Below are 14,365 nucleotides of genomic sequence, written 5' to 3' on the forward strand. Positions count from 1 at the left end.
AAGTATATTTCAATTAACATTTTTGTCAAACACAAATAAGAAACTGCCAGGTTTATTAATAGCTCTAGAGAACTTAACTGAAAACAAATAAACAAACAAATAAAAAACTATTGTTCACTAATGTACCGAGTATTGCAGCTACCATTTATTCATCATTAAGCTAAAGCAGCAATTACTGCTGAAAAGTATTTACTTTACAATTAGTCATGCTATGTCATAAACATTAGAAGCGAAGGGAAGCAATTTGGAGAACACCATCTATTATTGCAGAGGATGGAGACTTATTACAGGAGCCATCCTATTCAAGATGTTTCAAGGATTCTAGAATTATATGGTTGATTTACACTTAGTACTCCTACCAGTGCATTAAAAATTTTCATTTTTACTCAGATTACAGTGTTAAAATAAGGAATGCAAACCTTTTTTGAGTTTTAACCCATTTTGAAAACTTTCTGAATGGGTAAACCTGGGTTTCACCTTTAGAAATTCCACTTTATGTGGGCTTTTCCCCTCATTTATAAAATGGTAATTATATTATATGTATATAAATATAGATACATAATTATTCTTACAAGATCACTGTAAGGACTGTAGATAATACACATCTAAGGCATCTATTAAAGCACACTCACACTGTGCTATACAATGCACTGTATTATTAAAAGGTGTTCTACAAAACTTACTTGTTAATTTATTTGTTCCCTTAGAATCATTCCAAACTTTATCCTCCATATTCATTTGCAGTTGCATGCTCAGCTTTTGATAAACTGCTGGTATTGTCTGAAGAAACACAACTGGTAATTTTCGGACATTACACCATTCACATTTAGTTAGATCAGAGGTATTTAAAGTAATCCCTACAGGCTCATTTTCTGGTTCTGGGGGAAAATAAATGAAATTAGAAAAGGAATCAATTCTTAAAATCATGAATGGAGGAAACTAAGGAAACACAAATTTAAAGTTAACCACATATTTGCTAAGCTCTAAAAATATTGAGTCGTGAGAAATGAAAAATCTTTAGAACTATCTTAAAGAAGCTTCTACATGTTTTCCAAATGAAGAGGATTCTAAAGAAGTATACTTCTAAAATTAAACACAGGTTTTATGATTTTACAAAATAAAAATTACACTATTAAAATACAAGCCCTTTGTTAAGAGATATGTAATAATGAATCATCTTCATGAACTCTATGAATATCATTTAATATTTTATTCCTGCAAAGTGTTTTATTGTAAATAAAGCTTTAGTGAGTAAAAAGACATAAAACAACTTACCTTCTAGCTGTATCTTGATAAAATCTAAACAAAACTAAAAATTAAGATAAATTAGTACCAATCATAGACTTACGAAGATTTTGCTACAAATACCCTAAATGACACATTATTTGAGAGGCTACAGAGGGCAAAAAAAATGAAACCATCTACCATGTACTTAAATATGAAGAATCCCCCCTCCATGCCAAATTGTCTTTCAGAAAGGCAAGTTTCACCTTTTTATTCAAGCACTTAGAACATTTCTTACATTATCGGTTTATTTCTTAGAACTTCAAAGAGATGTTGACTGAATATTACAACAAAATCCTGAATACTCCTTACCTAGATTCACTATTAAAACTTTGCCACACCTACTCCCCATTACTCTATGTACATACACATCTCCCTTTGTTAAACCAGCATAAAACAAGCAGAGGGCATCATGATATTCCAACCCCAAATCCTTCAGCATCTATCTTCCAAGAATGACATTCTCCTACACAACCAAGACAGCATTACCACACCTAAGAAAACCAAGATTAACTCTATCCAACATACACTTCTTATTCAAACTTTCCCAGTTATTCAAAATTGTTCTTTATTGTGTTTCATTTTACTTTAAGATTTTATTTATTTAACTGACATACAGAGCACAAGCAGTAGGAGCAGGAGAGGGAGAAGCAGGCTCCCCATTGAGCAGGGAACCCAACAAGTGGCTCAATCCCCAGACCCTGGGATCATGGCCTGAGCCAAATTCAGATGCTTAACTGACTGAACCACCCAAGCATCCCTTTTATTGTGTTTTAACTTTTCCAATCCATGATTCTGTCAAGGTTACATTTGTCTCTTTTGTCTACCCCTGTCAGGACCAGAAATATGCCTTCTTCTGTTCTTCATAACATGACCTTTGAAGAATCCAGGCTAGGTTCTGCAAAATATACATCTTGAACTTGTGTTGCCTCATTGTAAAATTCAGGCCACAACATTTCTACCTAATACAGCATACAGGTGATGTTTTGTACCTCCTACTACATCATACTGGAAGGGATATGATGTCAGGCTGTCCCATTACTGATACAAACTTAATCACTTGGCAAAGACAATGTGCCAGGTCTTTCCGCTGTTAAGATATACTTTTCTCTTAGTAATTGAATAGTAATCTGTGGAGAGATACTTGAAAGCTTATGAATATCCTGTTCCCTAATAACCTTTCTGCTAATGGCTTTAGAATCCACTGGATATCTTGCCTCAATCAGTTATTATTGGTAGTCTAAAAGGTGATTTTAAAATATTTTATCTATTTAAGAGTGAGAGACAGAGATAGTGATAGAGAGCACTAGCTGGAGGAGAGGGGGAAGCAGGTTCCCCGTTGAGCAGGGAGCCCGATGTGGGGGATGTTGGGCTTGATCCCAGAATGCTGGGATCATGATCTGAGCAGAAGGCAGCTGCTTAACTGAATGAGCCACCCAAGCGCCCCTAAAAGGTGATTTTCTAACTAGATTTTTAACATCCAGAAGACATCCCACTACATCCCGAATTAATACTCACTGTGTGTGTTAAGAGAATGAAAACATAAACAAGAATTTCAAAATGCATTTAAAAATAAATTGGAGGCCATTTGCAATGACATGGATAGAGCTAGAGTGTATTATGCTACGTCAAATAAGTCAGAGAAAGATAAATAACCCTATGACTCACTCCCGTGGAATTAAAGAAGAAAACAGATAAACATATGGGAAAGGGGAAAAGAAAAAAAAGGACAGGGAAACAAACCATAAAGAAACTTTTTTTTTCTTTTTTAAGAGCGAGAATGAGAGGGGTAATAGAGGCAGAAGGAAAGAGAAAGAATCTTAAGAATCTTAAGCAGGCTCCACACCCACAACCCTGAAATCATGACCTGATATGAAATCTGAAATCGGATGCTTAATCAACTGAGCCAGCCAGGTGCCCCCAAACCACAGGAAACTTTTTTTTTTTTTTTTAAGATTTTATTTATCTGAGAGAGAGACATCATGAGGGGAGGAAGAAGAGGAGGGAGATGGAAAAACAGACTCCCTGCTGAACAGGGAGCCCAACATGGGGATCGATCCAAAGACCCCACGATCACAACCCCAGCAGAAGGCAGATGCTTAGCTGATTGAGCCAACCAGGCAACCCACCACAAAAGACTCTTAACAATAGAAAACAAACTGAGTATTGATGGAGGGAGGTGGGTGGGAGATGGGCTAGACAGGAGATAAGTATTAAAGAGGGCTTGTGATAAGCACTGGGTGTTTTATGTAAGTGATGAATCACTGAACTCTACTTCAGAAACTAATATTGCACTATATGTTCACTGAAATTTAAAAATTAACTAATCAGGGCGCCTGGGTGGCTCAGTGGGTTAAGCCGCTGCCTTCGGCTCAGGTCATGATCTCAGGGTCCTGGGATCGAGTCCCGCATCGGGCTCTGTGCTCAGCAGTGAGCCTGCTTCCTCCTCTCTCTCTCTCTCTGCCTGCTTCTCTGCCTACTTGTGATCTCTGTCGAATAAATAAATAAAATATTTTTTAAAAAATTAACTAATTAATTGAACACTCTAGACTTTGGACATAATTGGCCTGGCTCATTTGGTAGAGCATGCAACTCTTGGACCTCACGGTTGTGAGTTCAAGATCAACACTGGGTGTGGAGCCTACTTAAAAATAAGTAAGTTGGATTGATATATGGAAAGATTAACAGATACATGAAAAGCAAATTTAGTAAAATGCTAATGGCAGAATCTAGCTGGGAGTTTTAGGAGCATTATTTCAACTCTTTAAAAATTTTCACAATGTAGAAAAAGGAAGCAAAGAAATATAAAATAAATTTAGTAATTATTACAACTGCAAAGTCTAGCATGTCACAAAACATACCTTCTAAAACCTGTCTGAAGATAGTATGTTAAATGGGGACACCTAACTTGCAGCTTGGGAACATTCCAACATACATGGAAGCTGAAGTTATATGCTTTAAAAATTATGTCAGATGACTCAAAAAGCAGCAATAAGGATGACATAAACACTAAAATGGAAGCATTTAAATAACACTGGCATATGAGATGTAAAAAGAAAAAGAAGCATGTCTAAGTATCTGTCATGTAAAAATTTGTGTGTAACTAAATTACAAGTAGACACTAAGCTATTTCACCATCATCTTCAAGAATTTCTAAATTTAAGTTAGGTGAAACCTTCATTTTAGATCTTCTCAATTTTCTCACTGGAAAAATGAGGAATTGAATTATATTTGAGTATATAGGGTATTCCTAGTAATGTAAGCAATTTCCCTGTAAAACAAAGTATTTACATTTAAAGGCACTACTTTTAAAATAAAATTGGCTAGCCCACTTGGTAGAGTATGTGACTCTTGACCTCAGGGTCCTAAGTACAGCCCACAATGTGTATAGAGAGCTTACTTAAGAATAAAACAATATAACATAGCATAACAGGGGCACCTGGGTGACTTAAATGCTTGCCTTTGACTCACATCATGATCCCAGAGTCCTGGAATCGAGCCTGCCATTGGGCTCCCTGTTCACTGAGGACTCTGCTTCTCCCTCTCCCTCTGCTTCTCCTCCTCCCCCACTTATGCTCTCTGTCCTCTCAAATAAATCTTTAAAAAAAGAATAAAAACACAATAAAAAGATTTAAAATTGGCACTTCTAGATAGTATCAATTTTTCCAATGAATGAATTTAAAATAATTAAATTACCCAATAATAAATGAGATTTGATAAAGTGCATAAAACAATAAAACATTTAAAATCTGAGAATAACGATGACATGGCAGGTAAATCATTTCATTATAAAACCTAAGGAAGTTATATTCAGGAAGAAAACGTCAAATCATCTTTAATTTTTTTAAAAGATTTTATTTATTTTATAGACAGAAACACAACAAGAAGGGAACACAAGCAGAGAGAGTGAGAGAGGGAGAAGCAGGGCTTCCCGCTGAGCAGGGAGCCCAATACAGGTATGGATCCCAAGACTCTGGGATAATGACCTGAGCCAAAGGCAGATGCTTAACAACTGAGCCACCCAGGTGTCCCTCATCTTTTACTTAAAAAAAATTTTTTTTAGAGAAAGAGAGTGAAGAGAGGTGTGGTGGGGGTAGGTAGAGAATTCAAAGCAGGTTCCATGCCCAGCTTGGAGCTTGATGCAGGGCTCAATCCCATGATCCTGAGATCATGACCTGGGCCAAAATGAAGAATTGATGCTTAAGTGGTTAGCTACCCAGGTGCCCCAAATCATCTTTATTTTTAATACGTTATTTGAAGAAATTACAAATTAATTATACTTCATCAATAAATGTTCTCTGGAACAATTCCATGGTACAAGGAAATTTAATACCACAGATTACAATATTCCACATTTTAAACACAACTATTTATTGGCTGAGATATTTCACTTAGCATTTAAAAAAAAAACCCGTATGAACACATTTTATATTCTATATACTGCCTTTATTTTTTAAAATTAAAAAAAATTTTGTTTTCTAAGATTTTATTAAAAAAAGATTTTATTTATTTATTTGACAAAGTTCACAAGTAGGCAGAGAGGCAGGCAGAGAGAGAGGGGGAAGCAGGCTCCCGGAAGAGCAGAGAGCCTGCTGTGCGGCTTGATCCCAGGACCCTGGGATCACGACGGGAGCCGGAAGGCAGAGGCTTTAACCCATTTAGCCACCCAGGCGTCCCTTGTCTTTTATTTCTTAAAATAAATTCATGAAGTTAGTTCCCTTCACTAGATCATATATAACCTAACATGCAACTTTCATGTAAAAAACGTTTCACTCCAATTTTAATGTAGTTTTTTTTTTTTTTAAGCGATCTCTAAGATGCGTGGAGAGAAGACCTTAAATCCTAGATCAAGTGTCACATGTTTTACAAACTGAGCCAGCCAGGCGCCCCAGTGCAGTTCTTGTTACGTAGCCTTAAGACTAAAAATGCAACTTTCAACTAAATGTCTAAATTATCAGCAAAACTTTATGATATTGGAAAGTTCTGAATAACAGTGTTAATATGGGGAAAAGCCATAAAACCTACAGGGGATCCCTGAGAACTTTTGAGGTATTTTGACTTAGAATGATATTTTTGTTGATGGACAGAAACCAGGAAAGATAATCTATAATATGAGGACTTGTAACAAAACAAATTTCATAAATCCCTGACAAGCTTGATGTATGTTACAACAGTACTGGGGTACTTTTTTTAATGCTGAGAAGCTAGAGTTAATGACTTAAAAAAAAAAAAAATCAGGCTTCCCATACAGCTTTGCTCTAAGTAAGAAATCAGGTCCATAGTTCATTTTCTCCTATACTAACTTATAGGTCTTTTTCTTCCTTCGATCATATTGTACCCCGAAATTATGACTCCTAGAAAATAAATAACTACTACTTACCATAATTTAAATAATAATAAAACTACCTTATAACTTTTCATATATAATACAATATATGTTCTTAAAGACTCTGCTTTATGTATAAGAAATAATACTGGGGGGCACCTGGGTGGGTCAGTGGGTTAAAGCCTCTGCCTTTGGCTCAGGTCATGATTGCAGTCCTGCATCGGGCTCTCTGCTCAGCCAGGAGCCTGCTTCCCTTCCTCTCTCTCTGCCTGCCTCTCTGCCTACTTGTGATCTCTGTCAAATAAATTTTAAAAAATCTTAAAAAAAAAAAAAAAAGGAAAGGAAAAGAAAAAGAAATAATACTAGGGGACTGTGTTTGAAAGAATAGACGAAAACAGGTATTTGGGGACATAAAGTTAAGTCATTATAAAATAAAAGGTACAAACTAAGTGCAGTGCTATAGGAAGATTAATCCACCAATAATGTGTAGAATACATTGGAAAAAAGAAAAATGACTAAAAAGGCTGGTTAATGCTGGTTAAATGTTATGTATTAAAATTTCAAATAGAAAATATGTATTTGAATTAGACTGGTGGCAGCAGAATTAACAGGTATGACAAGTCCTTTGGGCTTCATGGACACCAAACTAGTCCAAAAGCACAATGTCTCTCTGGTGGCAATGTATTCCAATAATCTACTTCTAAGACTCTTAATGCTATGAGACATTTTTTGGCAGCCCCCAAAGCTTTAGAATCCTTCTTTCTCTCATTGTTCTTTAAAATACTCTTTTTGGGGCGCTTGGGTGGCTCAGTCATTAAGCATCTGTCTTCAGCTCAGGTCATGATCCTAGGGTCCTGGGATCAAGCTATGGCATCGGGCTCCCTGCTCAGCAAGAAGCCTGCTTCTCCCTCCCCCTCTCCCCCTACTTGTGTTCCCTCTCTCAGGGTCTCTCTCTCTCTGACAAATAAATAAATAAAATCTTAAAAAAAAAAAAAAAAAGAAAGAAATACTCTTTTCATGGAGTGAGCTGGCATGAGAATAAAACAGTAACATACTGGTTTTCTAACTTAGTAAGAATAATTATCTTTCTGTGATGAGTATGTACTACCTTGAACATTACAAGTTTTTACCCATTGACTTTTATTGTGAGGAGCTGTTTATACTTGTCTATATTCTCTTAGAGCAATTTGAAATCTTAACAAAATAATTTTTAATATCCTATTAAGTTAAAGATTTTAATTTACAAATTTTAAAATATTATATTTAGCCTTAGCTATGGAATTTTGAATCTCATAATTGGTACAGTAAAAAGCTTAAGAATGTACTTACAATTACAGGCTCTATTAATAGCCGGAAGAGTGTTCCTACTCGTATACTTCGACAGTTTAAAATGACACTGTCAAAGGAACTTTGGCAGCTTAAAGATACAGGATCAACTAAAGTTTCTTGAGACGTCACTTTACGACGTTTTAGAGGTGTGCTGACAATAGAATTACCAAACTGAAAAAGAAAAAAACGTTTTCACTTAATTAAGCAACTAAAACAACGCTGCAAAACTAAGTACACATATGCAAAGAAGATGCAACATAAAAAATGTAATTATCAAAAGATTTTACTTCAACAGGGGAATAAATATTTATTAATTTCATATAAAGGAAATCATTCCTATTTCGTTCAGCTATACCTTACCTAGTCATTACATGAAATTCCATTAGGAGCACAGCACTGAGAAATGGTAATTTGGGAATCAAACTGCCTAGGTTCAAATCATAGCTATACCATCTTTTAATTATCTGACTTTTAAAACAATAGTAACTCCTTAAGGTTTGATTTCCTAAACTGTAAAATATTAAGAGCCTCTATTCAAATGAGGTAATGCATTCAAGCAGCTTAGCACAGTTCTTCATGCACAGTAAAATGTTAGATAAAAAGCTGGCTAGTAATAGTGGTAGTGCGGGGTTATAATGTTTGGATTAAATCAGCAATTTTTTTGGTAAGATTTTATTTATTTATTTGAGAGACAGGTAAGAGCAAAAGAGACCACAAGTGGAGCGGGGGTGTGGGAGCAAGGGCAGAGGGAGAAGGAAAAGCAGTCTCCCCGCTGAGCAGGAAGCCTGATGCAGGGGGGCTGAGAAGGCAGCCCCTTAAGTGAATAAGCCATCCATGCATCCCTAAATCAGCAATTCTTAGAAAACAGGTATTTAGGGGAATGGTTATTTACAAAAGGATTCTTCTTTATATATTTGAAAATGTTAAAGTACTTGATCTGTTATGTTCTAGTCACTTCCACATGCAAAATAATCATAATAAATTATTTTGAGTGTATAATTTAATGGTACTGAAATTATGATAAAAATTTTATTATCATAAGACTAAAACATGGTCTTAATAGAAAGCAAGAAAAAAAAATCTCCTGCATAGAGATAGACATTATTCTCCCACTGTCCCCCTAGAGACATTCTATGATGTATGACATAAAACACATATTAAAACAAAACACACACACACACACACACACACACACACTACTGCAAACTGCATTTTCAGGCTTATTAACAGATTAATCATGAATATTTTCCCAAATTATTAATAGAAACCTACTGAGGTTTAAAAGCTTTTTTCTTTAGTTTCAGAATTATTTCTCCAAATGAAATGTTATTTAGGTAAATAATAAACACATAATTTAAGAGCTGCTCCAGTTGAATCCAAAGTGGAGAGACTGAGTCTAGAAGAGAGTGGACCATATCCTCCAAGAAGCCTCTAAAAGAGCATTCAAGATCCCTTATCGTTCATTGTGCCAGTCTGAAAGCTGTTCACCCACACATTCCATCATATGGAAATCTATTATTTATTTAATTGAACCCCCCTAAGACTGGACATGTGAGTTCTCTCTGACCTTTCCCCATGACACACTATTCTCCAAGCATTTTTGCAGCTGAATCATGGTATATGTACGTATTGCCAAATTGCCTTCCAACATAGCTGTACCAATTTACACACTCCACTTTTCCATTTCTCAAACACTAACTAAAATGAACAGTATTATATACTTAAAAATTATCAACAATCTGACAGTTAACAAAACATATTTTAATTTCATTTTCAATACTTCATCATCTATCAAATTCAGTTTTGGTGTTTTGGTAAACTGTTCTGTACTTTCCATTCAATAAAATATATTCATCTCTTCATTTACTATTTTTGCTTGGCTAAAATGCTTGAAAAAGCATTCCCAAAATTATATTAAAAACAACAATTCATATTCTTCTATCATCATTATATCATTATAGATACTTTGTTTTCATTTGTTTTCCATCTTTTTTTTTTCCTTAAATATTTTATTTATTTGACAGAGATCACAAGTAGGCAGAGCAACAGGCAGAGAGAGGGAGAAGCAGACTCTCTGCTGAGCAGAGAGCCCGATGTGGGGCTTGATCCCAGGACCCTGGGATCATGACCTGAGCCGAAGGCAGAGGCTTTAACCCACTGATCCAACCAGGTGCCCCTCATTTGTTTTCCATCTTAACAACCAAATGTATGTTTCCATATTTTTATACTGGTAACAATTCCAGATATATGTATATACATATGTAATTTCTTTTAACATAAAAGTATTTTTTAAAAAAGTTCTTTTTATAAAAATAAGAAAATATGCATATATTTCTGTAACTTGGTATTCCTACCCACCAATACCACATAGAAATCCTAAAAGTCATTTATACAGCTCTAATTCTTAGCCAATGGCTGCATAACACTCTACAGTACAGACAGACCACAATTTCTTCAGCCATTTCCATATTAATAAACAAGATTGTGTTTGCATTTGTTTGCCAATTCCAATAACGTTTACATATACAGTCTTAGATATTCCCTCTCTGTAGTGAGAAGTTTCTTTTGAGATTGAGTTTAGGGAATGAATATTTTGGTCATTCATTACACACTCAAAAATTTTAAATAGATGTTCTTATCATTGCGTTCCCAAAAGACTGTAACAACTTTCTTTTCCACCTGCAAAACAGAAAAGCACCCTTTCCCTTGGAGTCTAGCCAGCAGTCCATATTAATCAATTTTGTATTAATTTTGAAACTATTAAGTTCATTTGAATTTTCTTCCCCTTTTGTCTTTTTCTATCTTTAGATTACAAATTATAAACATTCCTTTCTAGATCCATTAACTGAAATAATTTCTTATCTTTTGCCACCTAAGTATTTTGAAATTTTTATGTATTAAAATGTAAAATAAAACACAGCAAAACAGTATCATAGTATAATATATCCAAGTTAAAAATGACTTCTCCCTGGTCCACTAGATTATACAAATATACCTTTTCATACTTATATTTCACTATAAAGTTGGTATTGTTTCTTCTTGTTGAATTTTTCACATTTTAAGCTTTTAACTTAAATTGATTTTTGTATGTTTTAATATTCTTTTAAATAATCTTCCAATCAATTATTTTAAGCCCCACTTAAGGAATAATTTATCTTTTTCTCCTAATAACATTGTTAAATTTCCCTCTAAAAAAGTATTTACATTCCAAAGGGGGGACTTAATCTGAATAAATGTCAATAAATGTGAAAAGTACCTGGTCTTTCATTCTTGCTTTTCTTGGCAATGTAACTGTATTTAACTCTGAATCTGCTGGAATGCTTCTTATTTCATGCTCTACTCTACAGATATTTTCATTTAGTGCTGCTTCTACTTTTCCAGTGGATGGTGCTGGGGAAGAACATGCTGAATCAGCAGGTTGAGGAGATATGCTTTCTCTTCTGTTAGTCCTGTCATTGTCATCATCATCATCATCACTGGACAAAATTACTATAAAGAAAATGTTAAATACTTCAGGTATTTCATTTCTGTCAGTTAAATATGTAAATATTTATACCAAAGCGGGAAAGATACCAAATTTGCTTTGGATCTCTTCCAGATCTCTTCCAGAACTGAGATTAATAAAAACAAATGAAGATACAATCCATTCTATCTGATGAAAAATTAAATTTGGAGACAATTAAAAATGAAGACAGCATAAGAAACTGGCTTTTTAAAATAGAATATATAAACATGTAATTATTCTGTAGTCCATTACCATCACCCACACAGGATATATACACAAGTTACAGCAAAATTTAAATGTTTATCATAGATCTATTTCAGAGTTCTAGAAAGTCTCAAGAATGAAGATAATATGCATATAAATTGTTTAAAAGATGGCATGCATTTAAATGTATTTGAAACTCCATGTGACTAAATAATTTTATTTCACACAGGAAATCACTAAAATCATAATTGGTCCTTGGGACTATGTGGACCTGTGTGCACTGCTCAGTAAATTCTGTGGAGTAAATGAATGTGGGCATGAGAAGATATTAAGAAGGGAATTTGCTCGTAGACTCGCTACTCATTATTGGTCTTATCAAACCCATTTTTATATTACTCCCAAGAGCCACCCACAATGCACTTGAGTCAAACCCTAACTCCTTATTACGGTTTATAAATGGACATAATCTGGCCATTACCTACTTCAATTATCCTACACTATGCCATTTCCCCCTCTTTCTGCTCCAGGCACACCATCCACTTATATTCTGTTCCTCAAACTTCACAACATCTTTTTGTCTGGACTGTAATTCTCCTAATACTTTGCATTTTTGTCATCAAATAGCTTTTTGATTGACTACCCAACTTAAAGTAAGCACATAGGTACTTGGCATATTCACAACAAATGATATACATTTTCTTTTGTTTTTTTTTTTGTTGTTGTTGATGTTTATTTGCTCTCTCTCCACTACATATAAACTTGAGAGAGCAGAATCACTGCCTTGTTTACTGCTATATTTCCTGAGTCTAAAAACCACCTGGAGAAAAAAAAGAATTCAAAAATCATATACTGAAGAACATATAACTCGTAGAAGCAATTTTCTTTTTTAGAATCCCACATGTAAATGTTTAGTTAATATTTTTTGAATAATACACATGCCCCAGAACACCATAATCCCAGCATCACTCCATTTGTCTTTTTTATTTTGCTGCCTAGTCTCAGAAGCAAATGATAAACTGGATCTTTTCAGAACTATTAACAAAAAACCTAACAAGCCAGATTACTAGGTCTAAGCAGATTTATACATATTTGAAAGTCAGGGTTTTTTCATTTACTATTTAGCTCAGTTTCTATTCTCTGTAAAATTAGGGTCAAATATGGCACCTATTTCAAAGAATTGTCACAAGAACAAATGATTTAATACATAAAAGGTTTTAGCACAGTGCCTGACATATGTAAGCAAAAGCTTACATGTTTAAAAAAGCTTACAAGTTCATGAACTGCATCATTTATTTACAAAAAAAAAAATACAGAAACATACATATGAAAGGGGAAGCAAACTCTTCTATTGATATATATTTTTTTATGGTGCTTCAGAGACACTAAAAACCTCTATATCCACTATAAAAAAAAATCCATTTAAAGGCCCAATGCTTTAGCAGATAGAATTATACTACATAGTTCTTGTTTTAATAACTTAAAATAAATGAGGATTGTGCTCAATGACACCATACTTGCAAAGCAAACAGAAAGTGTGCAAAGACACCATATACTTAAAAATCTTGTTCTCATAGCTGATTTCATTCTATATATAGAATACATTCTATGTGATACATAAGATTCTGCATCAGCATCTATGATGGACAAGTTGTGTCCCCTCAAAATTCATACGTTAAAGCTCTAACCCCCCTGTTACTGTATTTGGAGATATAGCCGGTAAGAAGGTAATAAATGTTAAATGAGGTCATAAAAGTGTAGCCTTAATCTAATAGGACTGGTGTACTTATAGTAAGAAGAAATGCAGAATTTCTCCATGCAAGCATAGAAGAAAGGCCATGTAAAGACACTGTGAGGAGGTGGCTGTCTACAAAGTGATGGCACCTTAATCTTGGACTTCCAGCTTCCAGAAACGTGAGAAAATAAATATCTGTTGTTTAAGCTACTCAGTCTACAGTATTCTGTAATGGCAAACCAAGCACATTAATTAATACAAGATCTTTGTGCTTATACTCCATCTTGTTCTTATAGATCCTTCTTACTTCATTCTTACCACACCCTTCTCCTTACTTCATTCGGGGGCTCTTCAAAAGTTACTTTATCAAAGGTGTCTATTTTACCACCTATCTAGCACCCTTTACCTTTACCACCAAAATAGCACCCTTCCTCATCTTGACACCTAACAATTATCACTCTCTATTCCTTGGACCTTGCTTCACTTTTCTACACTGAACTTATCAGCACTACTTGAGACACTGTATATTTTATTTATTTGACCACCCAGGACCTAATATTAGTTTCATTACAATAAACTACTTTAATAGGAATATAAATTTAATGATTAAGTAGATAAGGAAAGAAGACTTTAAAACCAGAAAAACTTGTTTTATTAAAATCTAAACTCCAACAGTCCTTAAGTATATAATATCAAGAAGTTAATCTCCTTAAGCCTAGGCTGCCTCATTTATAAAATGGGATATATTCATGCCTACCTCACATGATTATAAAAACCAAAATTGGTTAGTGAATATACCTTTATCAGAAAGTAAGGCATATAGTATTCAATAAAAGTTATTTTTTATTGTTAATACAAAATGTTCTTAAAACATTTTTCTCTATGTTTTAATGGGAAATACTTAGTCTTCATTTTTTTCCCCTTTTTTGAGGAGGGGAGGGAAAATTTATGCTTTATGGTTTTAATTCATGACTGATATGGTCCT

At 34.4% G+C, this 14,365-nt stretch overlaps 1 protein-coding gene across 6 annotated transcripts in view; it reads right to left on the reverse strand.

Moving 5' to 3' along the window:
* SENP6 (SUMO specific peptidase 6) overlaps positions 1 to 14,365 on the reverse strand; it is a 122,978-nt gene that overhangs the window by 32,340 nt on the left and 76,273 nt on the right. For 5 of the 6 annotated variants that reach the window (XM_013056275.2, XM_013056273.2, XM_013056272.2 and 2 more), the window contains 4 exons: positions 11,196 to 11,428; positions 7,940 to 8,110; positions 1,276 to 1,309; positions 684 to 878 (listed from right to left, as the gene is read on the reverse strand). In XM_013056275.2, the coding sequence (XP_012911729.1) occupies positions 684 to 878; positions 1,276 to 1,309; positions 7,940 to 8,110; positions 11,196 to 11,428 (633 nt within the window). The remainder of the gene's footprint in view (positions 1 to 683; positions 879 to 1,275; positions 1,310 to 7,939; positions 8,111 to 11,195; positions 11,429 to 14,365) is intronic. The other variant, XM_013056276.2, reaches the window with a different exon arrangement.

This window comes from Mustela putorius, unplaced genomic scaffold (genome assembly GCF_011764305.1).
Source record: "Mustela putorius furo isolate JIRA1106 unplaced genomic scaffold, ASM1176430v1.1 tig00003863_pilon_pilon_pilon, whole genome shotgun sequence".
Taxonomy (NCBI): Eukaryota; Metazoa; Chordata; class Mammalia; order Carnivora; family Mustelidae; genus Mustela; species Mustela putorius.